The sequence below is a fragment of the Prosopis cineraria genome, unplaced genomic scaffold, assembly GCF_029017545.1.
Source record: "Prosopis cineraria cultivar Desert tree isolate PC_DT_omini unplaced genomic scaffold, ASM2901754v1 PC12, whole genome shotgun sequence".
In the NCBI taxonomy this organism is placed as follows: Eukaryota; Viridiplantae; Streptophyta; class Magnoliopsida; order Fabales; family Fabaceae; genus Prosopis; species Prosopis cineraria.
Genome location: NW_026555343.1, coordinates 5,273,027 through 5,287,866, shown reverse-complemented (window position 1 = coordinate 5,287,866; position 14,840 = coordinate 5,273,027). Strand labels below are relative to the sequence as shown.

Below are 14,840 nucleotides of genomic sequence, written 5' to 3'. Positions count from 1 at the left end.
ATTAATCAGGTAGGCAGAGATTTGATTGTCTTTCAACTGTAGGATAGAATATATATAAACAATGAAAAATAGGCAGATGGTAGATAAGTAAAAAAGCAACAACTTATTTAAGCCAGAAATATTTATGCATAAAATAGAAAGGAGAGAGAGGATCAGTTTATGACCTTGGCTAGAAGGGCCTTTGCAAGCTCCAGTGGATCAATACATGAAGGAGCGTGGTTGAATGAAGGCACGAAGTTCCCATTTTGATAACGGCTAGAAAGTGAGAAGCTGCTTGACCAGGAGAGAGCTTTGAAATAGAAGGGATACACATTCAGACTGCTTCAATAGATAAAACACAGGTCAAGAAACAGAGGGAACTAAAAATAACATGAACAAGAGCAATACACTGAACTAAATTATTCATCAGTTCAAGTGTGCCAATTGACACAATTTCAGTTCCTGGAAAAGAATAAATAATATTAAGTATATAGAAGTGAGTGCAGTCATGGGCCACAAAACATTTATGCATGAAAAACATTGTACAAAACATAACCAGTAGCATCTCATCGCATGCATTCCACCATCAAGGTTAGATTACCTATCAGAAGAAACAAGAACAATAGCAGCAGGCAATTTAAATATATTAGATCCACCAGTATTTCCAGTCTGAAACAAAGGTGCAACGCTCTGGGAGAAAGAATTATGCCAGCATCAGTAGAAACCAAAAAGTTTGCACAGCTTTGAATTGTATCTTCTGCTGCAAATAGTACAAAAACAGAATCTCCAGATACTAGGATCCTGAAATTTGAACCATCCAATTATTAAAGAAAAAAAAAATACTTTGTTGAGATTGTCATAAGTCACCAAACAATTACCTTCCCCGTAGAGGAATGCCTCCTCTTGCAGATATCACGGGTTCAGACAAAGCAGATAGTGCTTTCTTGATCGTACTGGCATCTGAGAAAGCTTTATGACATAAAACTAGGGATGATCTTTCAATATCAGCAGCCACAAATCCATTATTTGACTGATATTCCACACTAATAGCCTTCATCAAAGAAGAACTGCAAAGTCAAAATCAATCATCTGGCCATAGAATAATGTCCCAAATAAAGGATTCAGCAACGAAAAGGTAAAAACCATGCCCAGCTTCCTGTGATAGAACTCCATCAAAAGCAGTCCCATCTCATGAACCATTTCAGATGCACCATAACATTCAAGAATGACTGCGTCAATGATTTCATAGCAGTTTTGATTTGGAACTTTATTCTCCTAAAATGGTGGGGCCTAGCTGCAGCTTCTGATTAGAGAGTAAAAAAATTTCTCTTCTTGAAAGTAATTCACCAGGCCCACTAAAGCATGCATCAAATTAGGCCATCAAATCATTGGTGGGGGAAAAAAATAGCATTAATCAATTTAACCATATTATTTCTGTCCTTATTTTAATTTTAGAGTCAAAAATGTTAAGTCAAGTCTTGAGTATATCAGAAATGGTAAGCCATCAGTCTCAAAGATCTCACCTTATGATCAGTTTTAGCGGACTAGTTTGATTTCAATTTAGTTTTTCAAAAGCTTGGTTTAGAATTAAGAAATCCTGCCTGGGCCAGGGTCAGCAAACTAGCTTTTCAAAACCTTGATGTAGAATATAGTTTCTCATTTTTTTTATTACATAGGGAAAGCTAAATGCCTAAAATAGTTAGTGGAATCAAATCCATGACCTTCCATCAACAAGAGTGAGCTTCACCACTAGGCTATAAGGCAATTGGCAGTTTCTCATATTGAGTTGAGATTCTTTCTAGGATAATGAGAGCAAATTTGATCGTTAAGAGCCAGCAGACTAGTTATTTTTTGGACGTATTAACCATGCATAAGATGCTCTTGAAAAAGGACTAGGGTTCTAACTTTTCAGCTAACTCGTGAACAATACAACAATATGGGCCATAACATCATTTTAGAATAATCTCCAAATTTTATATGGCAATATATTAATCTTGTGAAAAAGGAAAAGCGGAAAACCAACAAAGTAATCCAATCAACTATGCCTGACTCCCAATAGTTTCTTTCTCTTTTCTTTTCTTTTTTGGGTGAAAGAATCCCAAAAGTTGTTGTATCAACAAAGTAAATCATTGAACAAATCTCGTAAGCATAATTGAATGAATTGACAAAATATTAACGTTTTCCAATTGCAGTATTGAAGACCTATCTTGAACTATTAACTCATACATGTCATTTGCACACAAGTCATATCCTCCTTCAATTCCAAAGCCAAAAAATTTTCCCAGTCTCCTTTCAACCCCTTTATCCTCTCTTGATTTAACTTTCTCATATTTATTAGTATATTCTACATCGTTACACATTTTAAGCAAACTTGTCAGAGATTTGACAGAATGAAAATATACACATAAAAAATTGTAAACAGCTCCACCCCCTCCCCCGTTCCAAAAATAACAGAGTTAGGCAGTAACCTGGGGGCGAGCCTACAATCAACATGAAAGTTGAGGCAACCACCAAAAGCTCCTCCATGCTAAGTTGAAAATTTACTAAATGCTAATCAGCATATGAAACATCACTTTCTGAAGACTAAAAATATATAGTCTGAATATCTTGCATGTGTCATAGATGATAAAAAATGCAGAAAATACCTTATAGATGTAGCTACATAAACAGTCAATGGACAAGTATCATGCGAAATTGATCGAGCATTTGTCTTACAGAGAAGATTTGAAAGTGATAGCATTGCTGAAGGACTATCACTTATCACCCGAACCTTTGCATCACAATTTGGCAATGAGCCAATAGCTCCATCATGAACAAATATATTCGGGACAGATGACAGGTGATTTGTTACCTGACATAAATAATTTAATAAACAAGAAATTAAATTTCATGCAAGAGTTCTTTGAACAAATAAACTACTCTGCTTCTTCATGAATGCCAACAATATCCCCACCATGAAAATATCACTTGCCTGAGAAAAAAAAAATACAATTTAACCTGTTTTGTTAATACACCAACAAGAACCAATAGGATAAATTAGATGAGCTTAGAAAGATGTTTTCAGTCATGACTATAAGCTAAAGGGGCAATCTAGTATTTTCCTCATATGCCAGGTTGCTTTATGTTATTTATCTAGCTAGCTGTACATGTATATTTTATGCATGTGTCGAATACCTGTATTCTTTGTGGAGTCTGTTAATAACAGGTGGCACCTTCATATAGAATGAGCTTTTCATATAGCTCATAGTGATTAAGTATTAATACAAGCATTCACTTCTCTGTCCCTCTCTTTCGTGATGCACTAGGTTCTATCTAACAGGACTGCTGGGAAGAGAATTTACCTGCTGTGAAATTCTTCACAGATATGCCAAGAGCATTGATAGTGACACTAACAGTTATTGAAGGGAATATGTGGATGTTTTCCTACTCCATTATAACCTTGATTATGGGGGCAAGGGGAAAATTTGTAGGGCCCACACACTGTTTATCAATTTATCTTTTTGATTTGCTCATCTTCCAATTTTACTTAGTACCCAAACAGGGGAAAGGAAAGTCTTCTCTCCCCCCATTTCTCTGACATAATTCCCATTTCACATCTCAAAAAATCCTAAGCGTGACATAAATTTATTGAAATACTTAAACACAAAACATAACATGAACAAAATATTATAGCAGAAAAAAAAATATGCGTGTGTTTGTGTGCAAGAAATATCTGAATGTTTCCCCAAGTTTACATCATACCAGTTTAAGAAGCTTGCCAAATTGTGCCTTTGAAATTTTTGACGCTTCACCAATAACACTTCCTCTCACATGTAACGGGAATCCAGATAAGGGTTCTAATAGATAAATGCAAACAACAAGTTAGATTATAATGTGTAGGAAAGAAGTAAATAAGATCAGTAAGGAATAAGTTTCATCTTACCAGCAACGACTGCACCATGTTGCTTTAGTTCAGATGGGTTCAAGTTTGGTAAAGCTTTTCCCATTACAATTACACCTTTCATAGCCAGAGCCGAGTTAAGGCCACTAGAAAATCCTGCGTTTTCCCTGTTTAAAAGAACCATAAGAAGAATCAAGAATTTTACACTAAAACTTGAGAATATAAGAGAAGTCCCTTCTGATTTGAGTGAGATATTTTATTCCTGAATTTCTTTCATGGTTTAAAGTGATTTACTACCTTACAAATTTTCATATAGTTTTTCTTAGACAGAAGTAAAGATATTCATCTCAGTTATTTGATATTAATATATAGTTACTTTGGCTTATTAACAGATCAAGTTATGGGCAACAATTATAAACTCGAAGGTACAATATGAAACCATAATTTCCCAGAAGTAAAAGCTTCTAAACAGCAATGCAGATCCATATGAGGTGAACTTCTAGAGTAGGCTTCACTGATGGATTGTATACAAGTAATGCTGTCTTGAAAAGCTTGACAGCAAGCATTTGCAGCCACTTTATCATTGACAGCCCCCCCCCCCAAACTAGGTTATATCTTTGTGCATAGCTGAATGTCAACTACTTGCTTGAATTTCCAAGCTGTGCCAGAATTAAAGAAAATGATAATTAAATGATTTTTTTGCCACTAATATATTTTTTTTTATCCAAAGGAAAGCTATTAATTGTATTCATAGCAAAAATGTAACTGTTAAGCAAGAAGGCTGAACACACCAAAAGCAGGTCCACCAGCCCAACGATGACAATATGTACAAGCGTTGTATGCATGTCAAACACAATACATTTCTGTTTTGAATTATTGATGCTTCATAGCTTTCCATTTCAGCACTTGAAAGTTGAAACAGATTGAAGATCCACAGAAAATATCGAAAAGGTAAAATTAAAACCTTGTGGAAGTGTCTCTTTCTGCTTCATCCTCAGCTTTTGGTGCTGACACTGCATTCTGCAAAAAACGCAACAATTTAGATATTGTAATCCTCAAGCATGTTTGCAGGAAGAAGAGGTGATGGATAAAAGATTTATAGATTTTACTCTACAAGACTACCGGAGCAATGAAATTTAGGACTGTGAACACTTTGTGGGATTCTAGTCAGGAAGCCACAATAGTTGTTTGGAGGGTTCGTAGAAGCAGAAACATTACTGAACATTGATCATCACTAATAAGTAGTTTGTTTGATGTGAACAGATAAAAGTCTGTAGATCGGTGTTGAGTCATTGTTGAGCAAAATGTGGAGGGGATTTGGCAAATTAGGGGCAGTTAAGATCTGAACCTCTGGCGAATCAAAAAGGCTCTTAAAATTCCTAAGTTAGCATGAAAAAGTGAAGTTAAAACCAGGATTCAACATCAACAAGTAAACAAATAACAGCATATAAAAATTCGGCATTTAAAGCTCCAAAGAGAAAACTCAAGAACATGAAATGCCCATAAAAAGAAAAGGCACAAAAATGAACACTTGCGATGACAGGGAAATGCACATATACGATGTGAGAAAGAACAGAGTAACTGACCCGCCGGTACAAGAGCAAGAAAGGGAGAAAAGGACTTGAACTTGAGGAGCGAGTAAATTGGGTTTGGAGTCGATTCAGAAGAAGGGTCCTCATTTGTAACAACTCTTGGTGGCTTTTCGGTTTCAGGGATTAGCAGCATGAATACATATGTGTCCCGCGAAACCCAAGGCGCGCAGAACAAGTGCACTTATGAGCCAAAAATCCTATTTTTTCCAATCTTGCTTCCAAGTCCACAACCACAAGTCGCACTTCCAAATCCATTTTTTCCAATCAATTCATGTGTGAGAAGCGTATAAAAGCCAGAACTGGAAAATCAAAATGAGCAGCAATTATGGTGGAAGTAAACTACTTTGCAAGAGTATAAGACTAATTCATATGATCAGTCACAAATAATGCATAGAAGGCGCACGAGATTTTTACTCATGACTTTCTGGATTGTATAAAGAAGAGACTGAAGTGAGAATAATGATACCAGAATTGTAGAATATTAAAGAACAAAACCAATTTAGTGCCAGAATTTCACATAAATATCCACCAGGAATGGGATATAGTGAAAGGGTTATTCTCTCACAGCTTGATTCACAGGTTTCGAATGCTAATGTCCCATTTAGTGACTGGAATAGTACTGCTTCAAACAGGATGATCACTCGGCGACTAAAATAAAAAACAAATTTATACTAATATTTTATATTATGATAAACTACATATTTAGTCTTTTAATTTTACATAAAATTTCATTTTGATCGCATAATCTTTTTGATTATTAAAGGAAATCCAAATAAAAAACAACAAAAGCAAAAGAGATAAACACAAACTTAACCAGAGTCAACTTCCGTGATCAAATTCCTTACCTCTTCAACTTTGATCTTTTAATTTTGCAAATTTTTGCCAATAAAACTAATAGTGGCAGAAAAAAAAATTTACATTAAATATTTAAATATTGATAAAATACTTTTAAATATTGACAAATTAAATTTAATTTTTTAAAAATAATGATAATTAACATAAAAAATAATCATTTTACACTAAAAATGTTAGACTGAAAAATATTTTATAAAATGCAGGGATTAAATTAAAATATTTTATAAAATTAGAGGACCAAACGAATACTTTAGATTTACATAGTTGTCAAACTATATTAAAGAAAACCCTGATAAAGACTTTTTACCTATGCCTACTAGAATATATGAAAAGTTAAATGTAAGAAAATCTATTTTAAAAATGACATGCTAGATAATGGCATTGCTTTCTCTTGCACTTCATAGATAATCAATAACCCAAAGCTTCAATCTAAAATTAGCCCTCAAAGCAAACAAAACACCATATATGAAGCTAAATGGAGTTCACTAAATCTTGGGTGGATTAGACTTGCAAGTGATAACTTTGTCAACTTTAATGGTGATGCTATTTGTGAAAGCATAATTAGAGGCAACGAGGATAATTGGATTAAGAGATTTTCTAAAAATCTTGATTATCATCCTGACACAATTGCTAAGCTTGTATGGATTTTGAAAGGTCTTGGTATTTATTGGAATGCTAAGATTTTGAAAATCAATCTCTACTCAAATTCTATAGATATTATCACTTATTAAATGCAACTACTCTAAAAGTTATTCACTCTCAATTACTATCAAGAAAATCAAATATCTCATCATAAAGGATTGAGTGATCATTTTTAACCATATTTATAGATAAGTAAATAAATATATTAATGTATTGGCTCACAAGATTTTAAATGATAATTTTGATAATACAATTTTCAACAGCCATCCTTTGATTGTAAATACTTTATAGTTTTAAATATGACTTGATCATTATTTCTTTATTTAGTTTTTCCATGACCTTGTATAATATATATATATATATATATATATTGAATATGAGTGTGTGAAATTCTATCTAAAACTATGCCACCGTTTACATCTAACGAAACTTCAAGAAATGAATCACTCTCTACTACTATGTAAATAATGTGGCCAGTTGCTACCTTGATTCTATACTTGCCAAAGGATATTTTATCGATATTAAAAACTAAACCAATCATTAAATAAGATAAGACACTAATTATATGGTTAATAATTAAAATTATAATCAAATTATAATTAAATAAGTTATAAATAAAAATTTTATTAAATTGATCAAGATATCGATTTAATAATTTAGTGGTTCAATTGGGTGAGTTGACTAAGTTTTCATATTATAAATTTTATAGGCAATAATATGTGATGATATAAGAATAGACAAAGTAGAAGTAGTTATGATGCAATGCTTGAATTTGATGGACAAATTGGAGGTTTGGACTAGAGATGAAATGATGGGTGAAGAAGATAATCCAAGGGCTTTGAATAACAGTAATTACAGAAAGGGTCAAAAAGTTTTGAATAATAGTCATCGGAAGAATGACATTCAAGGTCCTTTTAATAAATTTTATTACAATTAAGACTCATCAATTTTATATAAAATATTATATTATCAAAACACATATATATTATTATTAAAAATTAAATCTTAACTTATTAAACTTTAAAAAAAATTCTAACAAAATATGAGATTTGACTTTTAATGACAACATATATATATTTTCATAAAATAATGTCCTATGTAAAATTAATGAACCCTTATTTCAATAAATTTTTTTGAGAATACCTTAAATATCATCCTCCTAACCATGCAAGTAAATTTTGTCGAGGCCAAAATGTTCTTGGGAGAGAGATCTTCAATACAACTACATGTAAACGCCCGTTTTGAACTAGAAATCTCTTCCATATGAAAATGGCAGTGATGCTTTCTAATTTTATACATCAAAATTACGTCAGAGTAGTATTTTATAACACATTATTTCACAAAATTAATTTTATACGACGAGTTAAAATAATTTTTTTTAACTTTGTTATTAAATTTTATTTTATTAATGCATAAAAATTAAGAGGTAATGAGTTGAGAGGTTACTTCAATTTAGACAAAATTTTATTATTGGTTCTCAAAATATAATTTAAAAACTCAAATAAATATTTTACAATGTAAAAATAAAATAAAGTACATAATATGTATAATATATCATTAATTAATTATTTTAATATTTCTAGTTTTATAATAAATATACAAAATTTTTTGCACATTTTCCACTAGTTTCTAATGTAACAATATATACATAAAATAATATAATTCAACAACATGATTTAAAATGTTAAATATACTAAAAAGAATTCTAATTGGTTCACATCAGTCCCGGTTCATCAATTCGAGTCACCAATTTTTCCTTTCCCGGTTCATCAATTCTTTTATCCAGCCAACTAGAACTGGTTCCCCATTTTACCATGACAGAAATAGTTAAATACCATCATACCAGTTGAACTATTAAACCTTATTTATGACCGTCTAATCACTAATTTGATTACAACTTTAATTATTAATATTTGAAGCAGTGCCAATGGATCTGATCCTATCTTCACGTTGATGACATTCTTCCTGCGTGACCCTCTCATGGTCCCACCCTATTTTAATAACTTGCCTCGGAAATTAATAGATTAGACACTGACTTGTCGCAGAAATTAATGTAAGAAAAAAAACCAACATAACCATTCAAAACAAATCTAGATCTGAAAAAATTACAATAGAAGAGCAAAATCTAGTGCTGTAAACAAAAAAAAGTAGAACAGAAATCGAACAGAAGCAGCTGCACTTGGATTTCGTGGATCTTGATTTGTTGACGCTATTTTCACCACTGCACTTCCAAGAGAAACCAGAACAGCTTCATGACAAGTCCAAACACACGAGAGATCTGATATAACTTGAGAGAAGTCCAAACAAGTTAGCACAAACATTCAGATCTGATAACTTCTTAAGCCAACAATAACAGATTCCGAAATAGATCTGATAACTTTCTAAGAAATAATAACAGATCCCTAACTCAGAAACAAAAATAAGAGATTCCGAAACAGAGTTGCGCAGTAGAAAAGACAGATCAAACAACTCAAAACTAAGTAAGATGCAAAAGTATTTATATAATATATATACACCTCACCTCAAGAAGAAGTTGCAGACCCTGACAGGTGTGATGATCGATTGGAGAGAATACGAAGGGAAAAATCAAGGGCATGGGAGGCGTAGGAAAAAAATATTAGTGTATGCATGTGTGCTTAAAACACGCACACAGATAATTGCTCTATTTTTTTCCCAAGCTCCCACGCCTATGAGATTTCCCATATTGAAGCAAAGATCTGTAAACCTAAAGAACGGAAGATGGATGATACAAGGGAGAGAAAGGTGTAGTCATATAGGCATGGGGACAAAACTCGATAGTTTTGATTTTGAGAGACGAAAAGGGATTGACGGCTAGTGTGTAAGCCAAAGAAGAGGAAGAAAGTGGGGAATAAATAGGTAGTGTTGAGGGTTTCACTTTGGGCCTTCTTGCTTATTTTATATTCGCTTTTATGTTTTGTTTGGGCTTTGGCCCATTTGTTGAACAATTATCTATCGTCGTGAATAAATAAGATGAGCTGGAATGGGCTGTAGAGCTCAGTTTTTTTTTTTTTTTTTCCTAAAGAGATGAGTCTTTAGAATAAGAACTTTACCCTTCTCTCCTCTCAATGTCCATTCGAACACGTAACATGTGGGAGGACACAAACCTCAATACAACATGACACCCGAATGTTGGCATTTGGAAAAGAAGCTGATGTTTGCAAGCCATGCCTCTATTAATGTTTTTAAATTAAAAATACATTTTATCAATATATTAGTACATATATATATATATATATTTTAGAACCAACTGCAATTAGAGCTAATGAAATGAGCTAATTTTTTATACCTAATGAACTAAGATTCAAATTCTCCTAGAAGGATGTCCACATTTAATGCTCTCCTCCAAGAGGAGAATATATGAGGGGGAAAAATATTGATTTCTATAATTTTGTCAAGTTTTATTTTTCATCTTTATAATTTACCTTCAATCCTTATAGTTCTTATAATTTAATATCATCAGAGACTTGAGAAATAAATATCACCCAATGTCATTGAAATTGTAAAGATTGAAAATACTAAAAGTAAAACCCGATAAAATTATAAAGACTAATAATTATATTTTAAAAATAATAATAAAACACTTTACCTTAAAAAATATAGATTATTAATTATTTCTTTTAATTTTATCTTTTTGCAATTATTAATAAGTAAAGTAAAAAAAGTATATTCTAACCAAAAAAGAGTAAAAAATTATATATTAGAGAAAGTGTTTTTTAAAATGACATATTTAGTAAAGATAAACTAAAATTTCTTTATTTTTACATAACAACAACTACTTAACTATCTCTCTTGATTTTATTGAGGTAATCAGAAATAACTTACATATAAGGCATGAGAGAATATTTTCATTCAAAAATTATGAAGCATTCTTGGACACTTGTGTATATGGGAGCCTTTCTTGTACAAAACATTTTTAGAGAGTGTGTTTGGTTTTTCATTTGTTAAAAATTCATTTGGTAAAAATTAATTTTTATAACAAAATTTGTATTTGGATACTTTTTTTAAGTCAATTTGATAAATTAAAAATTATTTAGATTAATGATAATCTGTGATTTTAAAATATGCTTGTAAATATATAATGACCAAAAGGACATTAATTTATAATAATTTATAATTATTGTTTACAAGTATAATATGTTAGAAATGTTTAAAAAATGTAAAAAAAATAATATGAAGTTTAAAAAGTCAGCACAAGTTGAAAAGAAGAGGGCAATGATTGGAGGTGGGCAAGTCACACTAGAAGAAAGAAGGGATCCGCATCATGTGGTGATGACTCCCTATTTTGTGTTATTATTTACATGTTTTGTATTATATTTTAGGAGTCATCAATAGAAAAGAAAAATATTTTCTTGCTTTTATAAAGAAAAATTAACTAAGTGCCTCGTGTGAATTTATTATAATATTTTTAAAAAAATTATTTAAAATGATGAAAATTGAAGTAAGTAAAGATTTTACTCATATTTATAAATTGTGAATAGGTAAGGTGTAATGCCATCAACAACATTACCATACAACCCTTCATGTAAACTACTAATCAAAATAATTAACTTGAAAAAAAATTTGAAATCCCATATAAAATATTTTCAAAATCATTCAATAAATTTACTCAAACTATAAAACCCTACACAACGAAAGCATTATGCAAAAGTGCATTAAAGATCAAGAAAAACATGTGCTTTTAAATAAAATTAGGTCAAAATAAGGGCCGTGCGCTGTAACTCATGTCACATGCGCCGCAGCATGTGGCACAGAGACCATAGCTGCCTGCTCTGTGCCATGCCTCACGGCATGTAGGTATATGTGATGCGGCACACACACCTAATTTTGCAGTCACACAGTAATTTCTGGTGTGAATTTTAGATATGCATCATTTTCGCATTTGATATTCGATTGGGGTGGTTTAGTGCACAAAGCTTGTTTCATAATCTAACTAATGACATTGGTCTTGTTTAAATCCGATATCTCATTTGAAAATTGGATACCCAAGTGTATTTTAACCAAAGTCAAAATTTGTCACTTGAGTATTACTAATTGAAACCATATGTCATTAGCTACTTTTATGGCCTTGACCACATCCAAATAGACAATATACACCTGATTGACCAATTATATAAATAATATAACACACATACACACATTTAGTCAGAAAATCGCCCATATCACATATTTGGGCAAAAATTTACATTTTCATTTAACTCACATCTAAGGCCAAATTTTCACATACATATCGAGTATACCTCGTATCCACACATATTCACATTTGTCCACTAGCCCACTCTATCATTTCATCATTCACATATATACACAAGGCTAGGGATCCAAAACCACTAAACACAATATTCACAACCTTATGCATATATACTCAATTGCTTACAGCAACTTATACACAAGTTTATAACTAATAATATACAAAATTATTACACCAATTCTTACAAAAGACTTTAGTGAGAGGTGTCAACTTAACTTATGTCTTTTCCCTTTGCACACTACTACCAGAACCTAAAAAATTGTAATAACCACTGTGAGATAAAAAACTCAGTAACCAATATAGTTCGTTAAATGTCTATTAGCACAAGTAACCATGCCAAAGTAATAAAAATAAAGTATAACATATATACTAATTCATCATAACATAGCTTTTCTCTTAAAAGCCCCCTTTTTTTCATTCAACACACTAATATGATCATCTATCCATCGATCCTCCAAAACTCCCTGACACAAAATCATAGACTTTAATGGATCAATCACTCATTGACCCTACCACACTTTCGGTGATAGAAACACCCGACTAAAGATAATCTATTCCACCTACAGACTATGATTTCCCTCAATTCACACACATTTGTGATAGGGGTATTATTAACTCTTAACCGCACTCTAGTAAGCACTAGGGAATTATTAGACTGCTCGGATGTCTCATGGTAATAGTTTCATAATATGCTGTATCATATTATCCATGGTAATAGCCTATATAATGCTACACTGGATAGCCCATAATATTAGCCGAACTATATGAATTTTTCACTCACATCCCTACATCCCCACATTAATTTTACTACTCTTTCACATTTATGTTGTACACTTTTATTCATAACTTATATATATATATATATTCATTCAAAACTAAAAATTCTCAAACCTTCTTTTCATAAACTTATTTCATGCTAAACTTGTTTCAATACCAAATTATGCATAAAAACCAACAAAACCACAGTTATACAATTACTTCTACATAATTATAATAATTAATAAACATAATAAATTATAAGGTTACATCAACCTTTCTGTTCGCAAAAAAGGGTTATTCATGTACTCAAAACCTTACTTTACTCCTTTCCACAATTTCAACACGTCACACACAATAATATACACAATTTAGGGACCTAAAATCAATTGCACCATTAACAAATAGTGCCAATTACAATAATCAAGCACCTGATCACTTTCATTTCCTTTATTTGCATTCACACACGCATACGATAGCCAATTTTCACTTACAACATGCATTAACTTCCTCACAATCAAATTTTCTCTTACTATGTTCTCTCTAGATTAGGAAAAATTATGTCTATAGCTTTAAAACTTTATCGTTCTGACTCAAACTAGGTACAAAATACTAGTTTAGTTTTAAAAAACTTTTCTATTAGTATAGGGTAAGAAATCATCTTCTTAAAACTTCTGAATTCAATTTCTAACTAGTTAAAACTAAGAGAAAATGGGATAGAATCAGAAGTTAAGGTAGTATGTGACTTACTCAATAAGTAACCAATCAAAAAAGTCACTCTTACTCCCAATTTCATTGCCCTGGCAGAGGTTTACTTCTTCTCCGCCTTCACGCTCTCTTTCTATGCTTCTTTTTTTTATTTTCACAAACAAACATGTCCCACTTAATTAATTTTTTGCACCATGCACCGCGGCGCACCCATCCTCATTTGCGACGTGTGATACAGTGAGGAAATCCTTACTATACTCACACGCTCTGCTTTGGGACCTCATTATTTCACTCATATCTGTTCATATAACATCCTGAAGAGTTAATATAACATTCCACTACTTAAAATACTAATCTCATGTTAAATTACCAATTCATTCCATAATCAATCATTAACGCAAGATTAGAAATTAAGAATGTTACATGGGACATGACAACATCAAAGCAAGAAAGAGAAAGGAGACAAGAAAAATGTGCTTTTCAGTCCAAGACACAAAATCAAAAGTTTTTACGCATTGTCAGAATTTTTAAAATTGCTTACTGGTGCCATGCCATGGCACCACTAAAGAAGTGCCATGGCATTAAAAGAAAATGTAGAAATACACAATTTCATTTTTTATGCAAAATTAACCTACATAAATTGTTTTTCTGGACTAGAGGAGGCATCTTTCAGCTGCTGCAACTTGAGAAAACCCTAAAAAGCAAGAGGAGAAATCTTAAAGTTTAGGATCAAGAAGAAGTAGAGCAAATCTTTATTTTACCTCAGTTTTTTAATGTTCTCTCTTCTTCTTTTCCTCTATGATGATAGTTTTAAATCTTTTTTATGCCATTTATGTGTTCGTATTAGCTATATGTAGCTAAATCTTCTTGTTTCAAAGGACTATGAACTTATTTGTGTAAATAACCTAGGATTTACCTTTTAATTGTTGAGAAATAAAGTTTTGATTACTTGTTCTTGAGCTATTTTATTCTTGTTTAGTCATTAGCCACCATTATGTGAGATTTGGGTATTTAGGTTAAACCTTGAAAGAGGAGACTCAAATTGGACCTTGAAAACTAGTAGCCTAGGATTAGTTTAACTAATTTACTATTAGAATAGGAATGTATCTAATCGACCTAGGTAATTCTCATGGATTAAAGTCTCTAATGCAATTAATTA

At 31.8% G+C, this 14,840-nt stretch overlaps 1 protein-coding gene and 1 long non-coding RNA gene across 2 annotated transcripts; both read right to left on the bottom strand.

The window, feature by feature from the left end:
* Nucleotides 1–313: 313 nt before the first annotated feature.
* LOC129288333 (uncharacterized) lies at nucleotides 314–6,077 on the bottom strand. The gene is made up of 9 exons (XM_054924853.1): nucleotides 5,855–6,077; nucleotides 5,446–5,750; nucleotides 4,824–4,879; nucleotides 3,902–4,026; nucleotides 3,721–3,815; nucleotides 2,625–2,830; nucleotides 858–1,046; nucleotides 581–780; nucleotides 314–441 (listed from the first exon to the last, which is right to left on the bottom strand). The coding sequence occupies exons 2-9, from the start codon at nucleotides 5,536–5,538 to the stop codon at nucleotides 314–316; spliced, it is 1,092 nt and encodes a 363-aa protein (XP_054780828.1). The 5' UTR covers nucleotides 5,539–5,750; nucleotides 5,855–6,077.
* Nucleotides 6,078–9,002: 2,925 nt separating this feature from the next.
* Nucleotides 9,003–9,778, bottom strand: LOC129289269 (uncharacterized). The gene is made up of 2 exons (XR_008588112.1): nucleotides 9,470–9,778; nucleotides 9,003–9,235 (listed from the first exon to the last, which is right to left on the bottom strand). It is a non-coding gene; the product is annotated as an uncharacterized LOC129289269 (long non-coding RNA).
* Nucleotides 9,779–14,840: the final 5,062 nt, after the last annotated feature.